Source organism: Barbus barbus, assembly GCF_936440315.1.
Source record: "Barbus barbus genome assembly, chromosome: 19".
In the NCBI taxonomy this organism is placed as follows: domain Eukaryota; kingdom Metazoa; phylum Chordata; class Actinopteri; order Cypriniformes; family Cyprinidae; genus Barbus; species Barbus barbus.
The window spans coordinates 21,458,311-21,470,005 of record NC_136747.1 but is presented as its reverse complement, the minus strand read 5'-3'; the positions used below and the strand labels follow the sequence as shown (position 1 = coordinate 21,470,005).

The following is an 11,695-nucleotide window of genomic DNA, read 5'->3' as shown; positions in this document are numbered from 1 at the left end:
AGCTAATTTAGAAGAAGGTCAGAACATCATGAACCTGTATTTACACGTGAACACACCCGTTATGTGTATTTTACCGTCCAGTCAATCAGTGGTACAATCGAACATCGTGCTATAAACACTATCTAAATATTGATCTTCTCATTTTAGAATCGAAAATCTGGATGCGGAAAAGTTTTTCACTGCAGTGTTAGAAAACACTGAGGTCTGATCGCTTTGACAGGAATATAAAATTTCCTTCCCTGTATGCTCAATAAATCCATGATCGTACAAATCCTGTATTTTAAAGAAGAACCATGCCTTGTTTTTCTCCTGTTCCTTTTAAGGAAGCAAGCATATCAAAGGCACACTCAAAAAAATAGATTTTCTTTTAAACCATTTTCGCTAAGGAATTGCTAGTACATTTCACAATTAATTACAAAGAACATTTTGTATTAACCAGGAAATGTTGATGTTGAAAGACTGAAATGGTATAATCTTTGTTTTATTTACAGCTAAGAAAAATCATTTTCACAGTGTATATTTTCAGAAACAGACTCAAAAGGAGCAGTTTTGTTTTAGTGTAAATGACGGTATGTGTAATTTAAGGTAGTTCGCTTTAAAAATCTGTTGTGTCAAGTTTTTCTGTGATGTTTCTCAATCCTAAGGAAGAAATTCCAACAAATCATGAGAAATGTTATGTGTTGCATGCGAAAGTTTGGCAACCCCTTGCAGAATTTGTGAAAATGTGAATAATTTTAACAAAATAAGAGAGATCATACAAAATGCATGTTATTTTTATTTAGTGCTGTCCTGAGTAAGATATTGTCCATAAAAGATGTTAACATATAGTCCACAAGACAAAAAAAAAATAGCTGCAATTATTAAAATAACCACATTCAAAAGTTTGGGAACCCTTGGTTCTTACTACTGTGTGTGGTTACCTGGATGATCTACGACTGTTTTTTTGTTTTGTGATGGTTGTTCATGAGTCCCTTGTTTGTCCTGAACAGTTAAACTGAGCTTTGTTCTTCAGAAAAATCCTCCAGGTCCTGCAGATTCTTCAGTTTTCCAGCATCTTTTGCATATTTGAACCCTTTCCAGCAGTGACTTTATGATTTTGAGATCCATCTTTTCACACTGAGGATGATTGAGGGACTCAAACACAACAATTAAAAAAGGTTCAAACATTCACTGATGCTCCAGAAGGAAACACGATGCATTAAAGAGCCGGGGGTGAAAACTTTTTGAATTTGAAGATCAAGGTAAATTGTACTTAATTTGTCTTCCAGGAAACATGCAAGTAGCTTCTGTTGCTTCCAAAGGGCAGAACTAAATGGAAAAAAAAATTATATTTCTACAAAATAAGAAAAATTTGGACATCTTCATTCTGTTCAAAAGTTTTCACCCCCCGGCTCTTAATGCATCATGTTTCCTTCTGAATCACGCTCATTCATCCCACAGACACTAGGAAACAAACTTTAGATACATGGAATAACCACTTCACTTTGCAACAGACAATACCTTTCAAGCTATACTAAACATTGGTAAACCGCAGGCCTTTCTGGCTCACAATCGCATTGCAGAACATCAGTGCATTGCCTCATCTAATCTAAATGACAAGTTATTGACAAGCCTGGGCAACTTGAAGAGAACCTGCTTAAGTTAAGCATTTGTCTTAAAAACAAATGAATAAATTCCAAAAATAGAAACTGTTAGATGTCCTAAAAATAGACACTTTAAAAGGTGCCCCTTAAAGATAAGACAGGTAAGAGTTCATAAATCCCCAGGAAAAAGGTTTATGAGAATAATAAAAGATAAGAAATTAATAAATATGAAGTGCAAATAGAAATAAAGATACAATCCTGTATCTTTTATGTTATCTTTTATGTTTTATCATTTATGTTATTTTTCAGTTTGCATTTGATTGCTTTTTTTATTCCAATTCTGCTGTATTCTAGCTATTTAAAAACAGGACCACATAAAAACATTTCATTTCAAGTTAGCATTGCGCTGCTAATTTAGGTAGCATGCCCTCTTTAGCACAATGGGTGATGCCATGCCAGAGCATGCTAAATACAAAAACTGCAGTTGTCAACTGTAACGTGAGAACCAAAGAAACAACAAGAGCCTGAGCTGGTGACAGCTGGTGAACAGCACTGTAGGCGTATAGAGATGTAAAGAGTGTAACATCAAGGCATCACACAAAGCTGAACACACGCTTTAACGTCAGACATTCACTTGTTTCAGGAGGTTATAAGCAAATATGACTAATCAAAAACAATCTATTTTGAGTTTGTTCGGTCTCTGCTTTAAAGGTATAGTTCGCCCAAATATTTGCTGCAAAATTTACTCACCCTCAGCCTAGCCAAGATGTAGATGAGTTTGTTTCTTCATCAGAACATCAGATTTGTAGAAATTAAGCATTACATCACTTGCTCACCAATGGATTCTCTGCAGTGAATGGGTGCCGTCAAAATCAGTCCAAAAGCTGATCAAAACATCACAATAATCCTAATGCTAAATTTCTCCAATTCCGTTCTGATGAAGAAACAAATATACAGCTTGGATGGGTTGAGGGTGAGTAGGTTTTTTAAGAACTATTTTAGTATATAAGAGAACTGCAAGGGGATTAAGTGCTTTGTGACCTTTTAAAGTCTTTCTGTCTGTTTAAGAAGCTGTTAAAAAAGTGAAGAATTACAGCTCTTGAAGTCATTAAGGACTATACGTTGTAAAAATATTATAGGGAGCCCTAAAAATAGACCAACTGTAAGCTCCCTCTTTAAAGATAAGATAAGAAAGATAAGATAAAACTTACTGATCCCCATAGAAGTTCTTAACAGCAAAATACACAGGGAACCCTAACGTTTTGCATGATTCTTTCAAACAGCAGTCAAAAATGCATGTCACCACATGGCATTCGTAATGAATGTTTATATATATATATATATATATATATATATATATATAAAATAGGACTAAATAAATCGGGCTTTATAAAAAAAATAAAAATAAAAGACAGATATAAATACATGTTCATTTTAAACTCCTATCAACCTGTCATGTTCTGAGACTCAGATAACTTCTCAAGTATTTGTCTTTCACAGAACACAGGCTATGCTCACTTTAAATGAGTTCAGGAACTCTGTCATCAGTATTATCCAGAGTTGAGCCAGTTTCCTCTTTGACCAGCAGAGGGTATCATCAGGCAAATTCACCATAACTGCCACTCTGTGCTCACTATGACCATTTCACTGTGAAAAGAAAGAGAGAAAGAAAGAAATTTAAAGTTGTTGTTATTATTATTCATTAATATTTTATGAATTGTTTAATTGTTAATTTATTTAACATGCTATATAAGTGAACCTGCATAGCAAATATATATTGATGTAACAATATGATGATATAACAATAAAACTAGGCTATTGTTTTGTACAACAAATAGCCTATTGCAATTAATAAGCTGTACACATTTATAACATTTTTTTTTTAAATAATAATATGTAGGCTACCACTTCTGAAAAATAGCCAGCTGAGCTGATATTTATTTTTTAAAAATCCCCTTTTAACTTTAACTTTTATTCATCAATTAAAATATTTATTTTGTTGTATATTAAAGCATTATGTAGCCTATTTATAAGATCTAGTATTTTTAGGTATTACTGGATTTCTTTATACGACCCCATCTCTACTACTGACTAAACTAGAACGCGACATAGTAGGCGTTGATTGCAGTGGAAGCAGTCGCGTCGATAGGACTCTGCACTGAACTCGTGTACCCATGATGCTGCGGGTTTGTCGAAATTTTGACAGGCACGGAAGAGGATACAAGCAAGTTAAAGCGAAAACACAAGACATTTTCTACCACGCTGTGTTTAGATATGAAAATGCCCGAGTGTCTATAGTTTTGCGGTGACAGTATGCGGTGCTGCTGTCAGCGAACGCTCGCGGTTCAGGCGCAACTTGCACGCGCGGCGGAGCTCACTGAGTGACAGGTAAGCGCTGGTTAACAAACCGAAACCTTTCAATCTGCATGGGTAAAACTTTTCTGTGGGCTAGCTGGCGTCTTGACCGTTGTCTCCTAAATGTGTGAGTGGTGGGCCACCATTTCCAAACGTTTCGTGATATCTGTTTCACCCCATTGAAAGTTAATGAGCAACCTATCGCACCCTGGAGGTGTTTGGCAAGCGCTGTGTCGCGCAAATTGGGTTGCCAGATCCTTTTATATTACTTGCTGTTTTAGGCTACTGTTCTTGGCTACTATAATAACGAAAACAAGCGACACAGCTGATAAATATTTAATGCTTTTTATATTTGTGTGCAACCACCTTCGTAGGTTTTCTCTAAAAATGTATTTTACGTTACCTGTAAAACCCTTACTGAAAATGTAAAATATTTATAATAAATATAAAAAACTTTAATATTTTATTAATTATTTAATATTACTATACTTACTATATTATATTTTTTGCCCAATTAATATTTTATAACTCATGTTTTGCACATCACACATCTGCTCATCAAAGCAGTCATAAAACAAGCAAAATTATGTAAAACAAAAACTTATAGAGTTTATATATATTTTCTCAAGTATCAGTGATTCAATAATATACTATACTATATTAGTTCTATAATATGCCAATGTCCAAAACTATTCCTTACATGATGGTGGGTTAAAAGTGCAAAGTGGCTTTTTAGGTTTGTTTTATTGATCAAATTTGATTGTTGTCTTCCAGCACACAATCTAATCACGAAAAACAGTGAAAGTGAATTGTAGTCTCAGCACATTTAAGTGTTTGTTGAGTAAAGTACTGAATAGGGATCAGTTCATCTGTAACAGTTGCTGCAGCGTGTGAGTGAATAATTCATTTCTAAGCTATGAGCCGTAGCCGGGTTTGAATTTGGTTTCCTTTACAAATTTAGCATTTCCTGGAGCAAAGAGTTTAAATTTATATATTACCGGTCATAACTAATTAGTCTACTGTATCTAATCATGAAGCAAGTCTTTTATTTGGCTCCTGAGATCCAGTATCATGTCTAACATGGTCCATTTGCACTGCATTTTCTCATCATGGTCTGGAACTCCTGTTCTAGTAATTATAGCAGAGAATAATCAAATCCTTTTAAAAGCTTTTTCTTGAAATCTGTGTCACACATCATACCACTAAATATAATTATAGAATTTGGAAAGTAGCTGGTTTTATGCATTCTTTTGGACTTTGATGACACAAGGGTTAGATGCTGCAGGAATATACTGTGATCCTACATTCAGTCTTTGTGTCCTTTGACACAGGCTGCTATCTGTCAGTCTCTGCTCTCTCTAGAATACAATAGTTATATTCATGACATTGTTTGGCTACTGCCAGACTGGGTTTTGTTTTGTTTGTGTTTTGTTTCTTTGTTACGTTCAGAGTGATGTTTTATGTCTTTGAAGGTTTTTTGGGTTTCAAATTTTTATTGTTGATATCTCTGTTCTCAGTTTGTCAGACATGGATCATAAGGATGTATTCGCAGCATTGCAGATGGTGTGTTCGGAAGTCATCTTGGCTCTTAATGGATCCCGCAGCAATTCTTCAAATGTCGACGCCACTGATCGTCTGTTGGGGGTCATGAGACAGATTCAGGAACATGGTCGTGCTGTTGAACCCTTGATCACTGGCTTTACTACTGTCTATCACCATTTTGATTTGGATGCGCAGACTCCCGGCAACGGATATCGGACCTTAGTCAAGGTAACTACTGGTTCATTTAAAAAAAATGTTGAATGGATAACAAGGGGAGTTTAATATGTTGAATAACTTTTGTTTTATATTTGCAAATGAGGGGTTAGATGCAAATAAAGGCATGTCATAAAAAACCTTTTCAGCTGTGAATATATTTGCTCCTCTCTGTAATCTAGTGGTTTAGTGGTATATATAAATATATATTTTAACTTTTAACTATTTTTGAGTTTTATAGATCAGAACAGAATGCACATGAACACAAGAGGCGGGATTTATCGCATGAACCAATAATAGTCGAACGTAACCAGTCATATACAATAATATCCCAACGGAGGCATCCCCTCCTCTCACGTGATATTGCCCCATTCATTCTTAATTACCCCCTACCAAACTCAATGCATGCTGTAAGGGGTCTGTTAAAACTCAATAGGCTCGGGAGACAAGTGCTGGTGTTGCAGTTGAACAATGTTTCTTTAGAAAAACGAATGATTTATTCACTTTTAATGTTATATTTTGTAATATTGGTGTTGTTTTATTTTTGTATTTATATATATATATATATATATATATATATATATATATATATATATATATATATATATATATATATATATATACAATATATTCCTCTATATATACAGTATACATAAACAGTGTATTCTTATAAATAATTGTACAAATATTCATAGAAGATTATTTTATTTAGCCTAATATCCACAATAAGAGTCATTGATGTTTTCTGTTTTTCATAGGTGGTCCTTTCCTGCATCACCCACATCCTTCAGAAGGCCCGTTACATCGCATCGAACTGCAGTGGAGCATTTTTTAGGATGGACCATAATATGGCGGAAATAGAAGCATACTGTAGTGCCCTTTGCCAGCTGCGGGCATTGCTTTATCTGGCAAAGTTGTTACTCAATGACAATGCCCATGGTCAGCTCTATTCACAGGAGGAAGGGGGTTTAAGCAAGCGGTTTGTGCAAGAGTATATCTCCATGCACAAAGCTTGTTTTTATGGTCGTTGCTTGGGCTTCCAGGTGAGATAATATTAATAGTTATTTTGCACAAAGAGTTTTTCAACAGTACTAGGAACCTCCCATGAATAAAAGATTTTTATCTTTTCACTGGTGCATGCCGTTTATGACGTATGCAAATTGGTTCCAGAAAGACAAAGTCTCTATTTATTTGTCTCTGCTCCAAGTTTTCCCCCTCTCTCAGGCCTTTTCTACAGACAGTGGTCATCAGTATGGTGTCCTTTGGTGAAAACTACAAGAAACAGCAGACTGGCTTAGGTAAGAGTATACTCAGATAGGGCACATCATAATATTAGATCATGATTCATTCTTGTCTGTTATTCCCATAAAACACTGCTGTTGGTGGAGAAATTAGTCTCTTATAATTCTCACACCTTTACATATCCCTTTCACCAATGAACTTTGATTTATTTACAGGCATTGCTGCTCTTTCTTTCTTCACATCGGGCAAATACGTGGTAGATCCTGAGTTGAGGGGGACAGAGTTTGAGCGCATCACTCAAAATCTAGATATGCAGTTTTGGAAAACCTTTTGGAACATTACCGAGACTGAGCTATTATCAGTAAGTTTGTTGTGTTCATCTATGAGAACAGATAAAACAACATCAGTACCTTTAAACTGTAGGTTTGCAATGATATATTTGCAGTACTGTTCAAAAGTTTATGGTCAGTAAGATTTTTCTTTTAATTTTAATAAATCTCCTATGCTGACCGAGGCTGCATTTATTTGAATAAAAATACAGTTAAAAGTATTGTGAAATATTATTACAATTTTAAATAACTGTTTTCTATTTAAATATATTTAAAATGTAATTTATTCCTGTGATGCAAAGCTAAATTTTCAGCATCGTTATGCCAGTCTTCAGTGTCACATGATCCTTCAGAAATCATTATATTATGCTGATTTCCTGCTCAAGAAACAATCTTATTATTTGCAATGTTAAAAACACTTGTTCAGCTTATTACTTTTGGAAACTTTGATAAATTATCAGGATACTTTGTTGAATAGCGAGTTCAAAGAACAACCTTTATTTGAAATAGTCTTTTGTAACATTTTGTCATTTTTGATCAATGAGTTTGAATAAATTTACTAATTTCTTTTCAAGAATCTGACTGACCCCAAACTTTTGAATGGTAAGTTTCAATAAGACAGAAGAGTTTCAATTATCTTTTTTCTGTCTTTTTTCTCTTCTGTGTTTTTCTAAAGAGTTTGACGAGGATTGCTTCCACTGTGGTGCAGGTGAACCTAATATTAACCATACCAGGTGTAAGTCTGAGTTTGCCACTGGCCTCTGACCCCAGTCTCTCAGTCTCTGTGAATCCTCCAGTTGCACACTGGGGCCCTGGGCCAGTCAAAGTGCGCTTGATCTCACACACACTCCGACAAGGACAGGTTTGTGTGTTTCATGGAAAAGAAAGAATTAATTACATACTTTTAAGTCAAACAGTCTCAAACCAGACTTTGAATAATGTTGAATGACTTTTCTTTCAAACAGTCAATTCTGCCAATTGTCTTCCATATTCAAACTGTTCCTACAGGACAGTGCAGAACTGTTGGCCCTTTCTCGTCCCGAGGGGCCTCAGCTCTCTCTGCCGGGGGGTTTCAGTCGTCAAACAGCTCCTCTTTCTCCATGCCTGCTCATACACTTCCACGGTGGAGGCTTTGTTGCACAAACTTCAAAATCACATGAGGTATGGCTGTGGCCATTTTTCTTCCCTATATAAGGTTTCTTACCTAAATAATTTCTTTCTTAGGATTTTTATTTTTGCTGAGGCCCTTTGTGTCTTTTTCTCTCTATTGTAGAATTACTTGAAGAGCTGGTCTAAGGATCTGAATGTGCCTATTCTCTCTGTGGATTACTCATTGGCTCCAGAGGCCCCGTTCCCCCGGGCTCTAGAAGAGTGTTTCTACGCCTACTGTTGGGCCTTAAAGAATTGCCACTTGCTGGGTTTGTAAAGCACACTCCTCTCCAAATGGAATAACTAGTATGTAGACATTAATTGTTTAATGGGGATATGATGTAATTGTAATATTTACATGCGCTAGTCAATGATTTTATTGCTGGCTAAATAAAAAATGTCATACGTTGCAACAAATTAAATTGCAAATGCAAATATTCTACTCATCAAGAAGTGTTTCTTGAGCAGCAGATTAGCATATTATTTAGCATATTAATGATTTCTGGAGGATGATGTGACACTGACTGGAGTAACGACTGTAAATAGGAAAAAAAATACATTATTAAATGAATAGAAATAGAAAACAGTTATTTAAAATTGTAATTATATTAAACAATATTACTGTACAGTGCTGTACAGTATAATACAGTACAATTTAAATAAATTGCAGCCTTGGTGAGACTTCTTTTAAAAACATTAAACAATCTGACCCCAAACTTTTTAACAGTAGTGTATAATAAATATAAAATAATTTGTAAACTTATTTTAGAGGAAGTATAGTGTCACACTACAAAACTTCTGACAAGTATTTGTCAAATTCCTATAATCTGATGGCTGAATCAGATTAATTTTTAAATGTAATAACATTTAAGTTTTTAATCATCCAATCAACTAGTAGGAAAGCCAGTAATAAGTTATGCAACACTTAAATATTAAGGTTACAAAAATGCTATGGGAGAAAATTACTTTCTGGTGAAATAAATGTTGATGTGAAGAAGTATAACTTTTATTAAATAGCTTACTCCACCTTTAATTTAACCTCCATAGAACCATATAGCCAGTCACAAATCCTATGAAACGAGAAAGAACTATTTGAAATGTATTTTTACCTTTAGGTGTGTGAGCATAATGATAGGTGTGGACATGACAGGCAATCCATGCCAACCATGCCTCAGGACTCTCTAAATGTTGATCTTGCTTCACAGGCTCGACTGCAGAGCGTGTTTGTTTGGCGGGAGACAGTGCAGGCGGTAACTTGTGCATAACCGTCTCTATGAGGGCAATGTCTCATGGTGTACGTGTTCCTGATGGGATTGTGGCAGCCTACCCAGCAACTCTGCTAACAACAGACGCTTCACCATCCAGACTGCTCACTTTAATCGACCCTCTGCTGCCTTTGAGTGTGCTCTACAAGTGTATTGATGCCTACGCTGGTGAGCTTTTGAGTCAAGGCATGTCACATACAGAGCTTATACAGTACAGATTGTATCAAAACAGCTTTATCTACCGCACCTTCATGATTGTACTGTTCCTTGGTCACTCTTTCTATCTCTCTAGGTTCGAGTTGTCAGTCAGTGCAGCCAGCTCAGCAGATCGACACCTTAGCTGCTTTGGGACAGGACACAGTAAAGTTGTTGACTAACTTCGCCCAAGGAGCGACAAATTGGTTTCAGACTTTATTAGAACCAAAATCAGCAGCAGCAGCAGCATCCTCTTCAACCATACCATCAAACGGTCCTTTACCTTCTGTAGAGAAACCACAGGAAGTCCAAGAATACCCAGAAAACTTTGAGCCACTCCGGTCTAGGTGTCTGGTGGATATATACACACCTTGCACACCAATAATGAATAACCCATTTGTTTCTCCTCTACTTGCTCCAGACAGTCTTCTCAAGGGGCTTCCACCAGTACATATAGTGGTAAGACATGATGAAAATGCATTTGCTGGAACAATGTTGAAACTATTATTTTAATGCTTTGATTGTTCTTCTCAGGCCTCTGCTTTGGATGCCCTGTTAGATGATTCAGTGATGTTTGCCAAAAAGCTTAGGAATATGAACCAGCCTGTGACGCTCACTGTGGTTGAAGACCTTCCTCATGGCTTCCTGAGTCTATTTCAGCTCTCCAAAGAAACCCAGGAAGCATCTGATATATGTGTGAAACGAATCAGAGAAGTCTTCCAGTTAGAGGACCTACCTGCTGATCAGAGGCAGCCGGAGCTCAGTTAAACAGTTTAGGCTTGGGAGGTCCAGGAAGTTCCAGGGATCTAAATAACAATGAAGTGAAACTAGTTTTGACAGGTTCAGAACCAGAATTTATTTAAAAAAAAAAAAAAGAGTCAATCCACCAGCCTGAAAGCAATTATATATCCATCTTACAATACAAAAGTTACAGGTTTAATGTGCAGTTTTTTCATCAGAGTGACATTTTTAGGTATTCACAATAACTATTCACTGTTGTGTTCTGACCAATCCAAATGTCTCTTCATCCACCAAAATTTAACCATTGTGCCTGTGATGCAATTAGATCAATCCTAGCTGCTTTTGCACTGCAAACTAACATTTTTTTTTTAAAGCAACTGCACTGTGGATCTTTATCTGAAATGAAAATGGTTTGACTGTTTAAACAGAAGGGTGTTGAACACAGCTTTAGTTTTTCTCTCTTGTTTAATTTAAAAATGTAACCTTTTTAAATTTAGTAAATCTCTCTCTTTGTATCTCATTATTGGTTAAGCAGCATAAAGTTTATTCTACAGTTGTGGGCATGTTTTGTGCATGCCATCTGTATGTTATTAAAAAAAAAAAAAAAATTACATTTTCCCACATAAGGTGGCGTTTAGTCCAGTTCGGCCCATGAACTGAAATTACGTTGACACCCTTGGTTGTATTAGTCAGCTATAGCACTATTTGAAAATGTATAATTAATTTGACAAGGATATTTGTGTTATACACCAGACAAAACTTTGAGCATGCGGTTACAGCATTGTGTCTTTTCATACAGTACTGTTGTCAAGACTTGAACCTTTATATTAACAGGTTACCTCACCATTTCATGAAGAAAAACTGGCCAGATGCACCAGAAATGGTCACTGTGACTTGTTACCAGTTCAGGTTATTATGCAGTAAACTAAACGTAGCCATAATCAAATTAGATTCAGACCTGTATTTTTTCTTTTAACACCAAAGATGTTTGTTCTATACTGTACATTTCTGAGAGGATTTTGATGAACAGAATGTCAAATGCAATAAATAAATAATCCACTATTTTTAAAGCAAGTTTGTT

The 11,695-nt window shown here is 35.7% G+C and overlaps 1 protein-coding gene across 2 annotated transcripts; it reads left to right on the top strand.

Moving 5' to 3' along the window:
• Positions 1–3,691: 3,691 nt before the first annotated feature.
• Positions 3,692–11,686, top strand: LOC306885562 (hormone-sensitive lipase-like). 2 transcript variants are annotated; one of them, XM_079442175.1, is made up of 11 exons: positions 3,692–3,971; positions 5,456–5,708; positions 6,452–6,736; positions 6,901–6,991; positions 7,151–7,296; positions 7,941–8,126; positions 8,273–8,425; positions 8,538–8,682; positions 9,619–9,846; positions 9,971–10,332; positions 10,408–11,686. In XM_079442175.1, exons 2-11 carry the CDS (start codon positions 5,466–5,468, stop codon positions 10,639–10,641), a joined length of 2,073 nt encoding a protein of 690 aa, XP_079298301.1. In that variant the 5' UTR covers positions 3,692–3,971; positions 5,456–5,465; the 3' UTR covers positions 10,642–11,686. The 2 variants fall into 2 exon arrangements, with proteins under 2 accessions (XP_079298301.1, XP_079298300.1); XM_079442174.1 differs by having other exon boundaries at positions 3,719–3,971; positions 9,619–9,864.
• The last annotated feature ends 9 nt before the right edge of the window (positions 11,687–11,695 follow it).

What these genes read in the sequence shown, in the direction of transcription:
- LOC306885562 (XM_079442174.1), top strand. Translation starts at nt 5,466, where the DNA reads ATGGATCATAAGGATGTATTCGCAGCATTGCAGATGGTGTGTTCGGAA. An exon ending in ACACACTCCGACAAGGACAG is followed by an intron (nt 8,127 to 8,272) that starts GTTTGTGTGTTT and finishes CTGTTCCTACAG; the next exon opens with GACAGTGCAGAACTGTTGGC. An exon ending in TTCCACCAGTACATATAGTG is followed by an intron (nt 10,333 to 10,407) that starts GTAAGACATGAT and finishes TGTTCTTCTCAG; the next exon opens with GCCTCTGCTTTGGATGCCCT.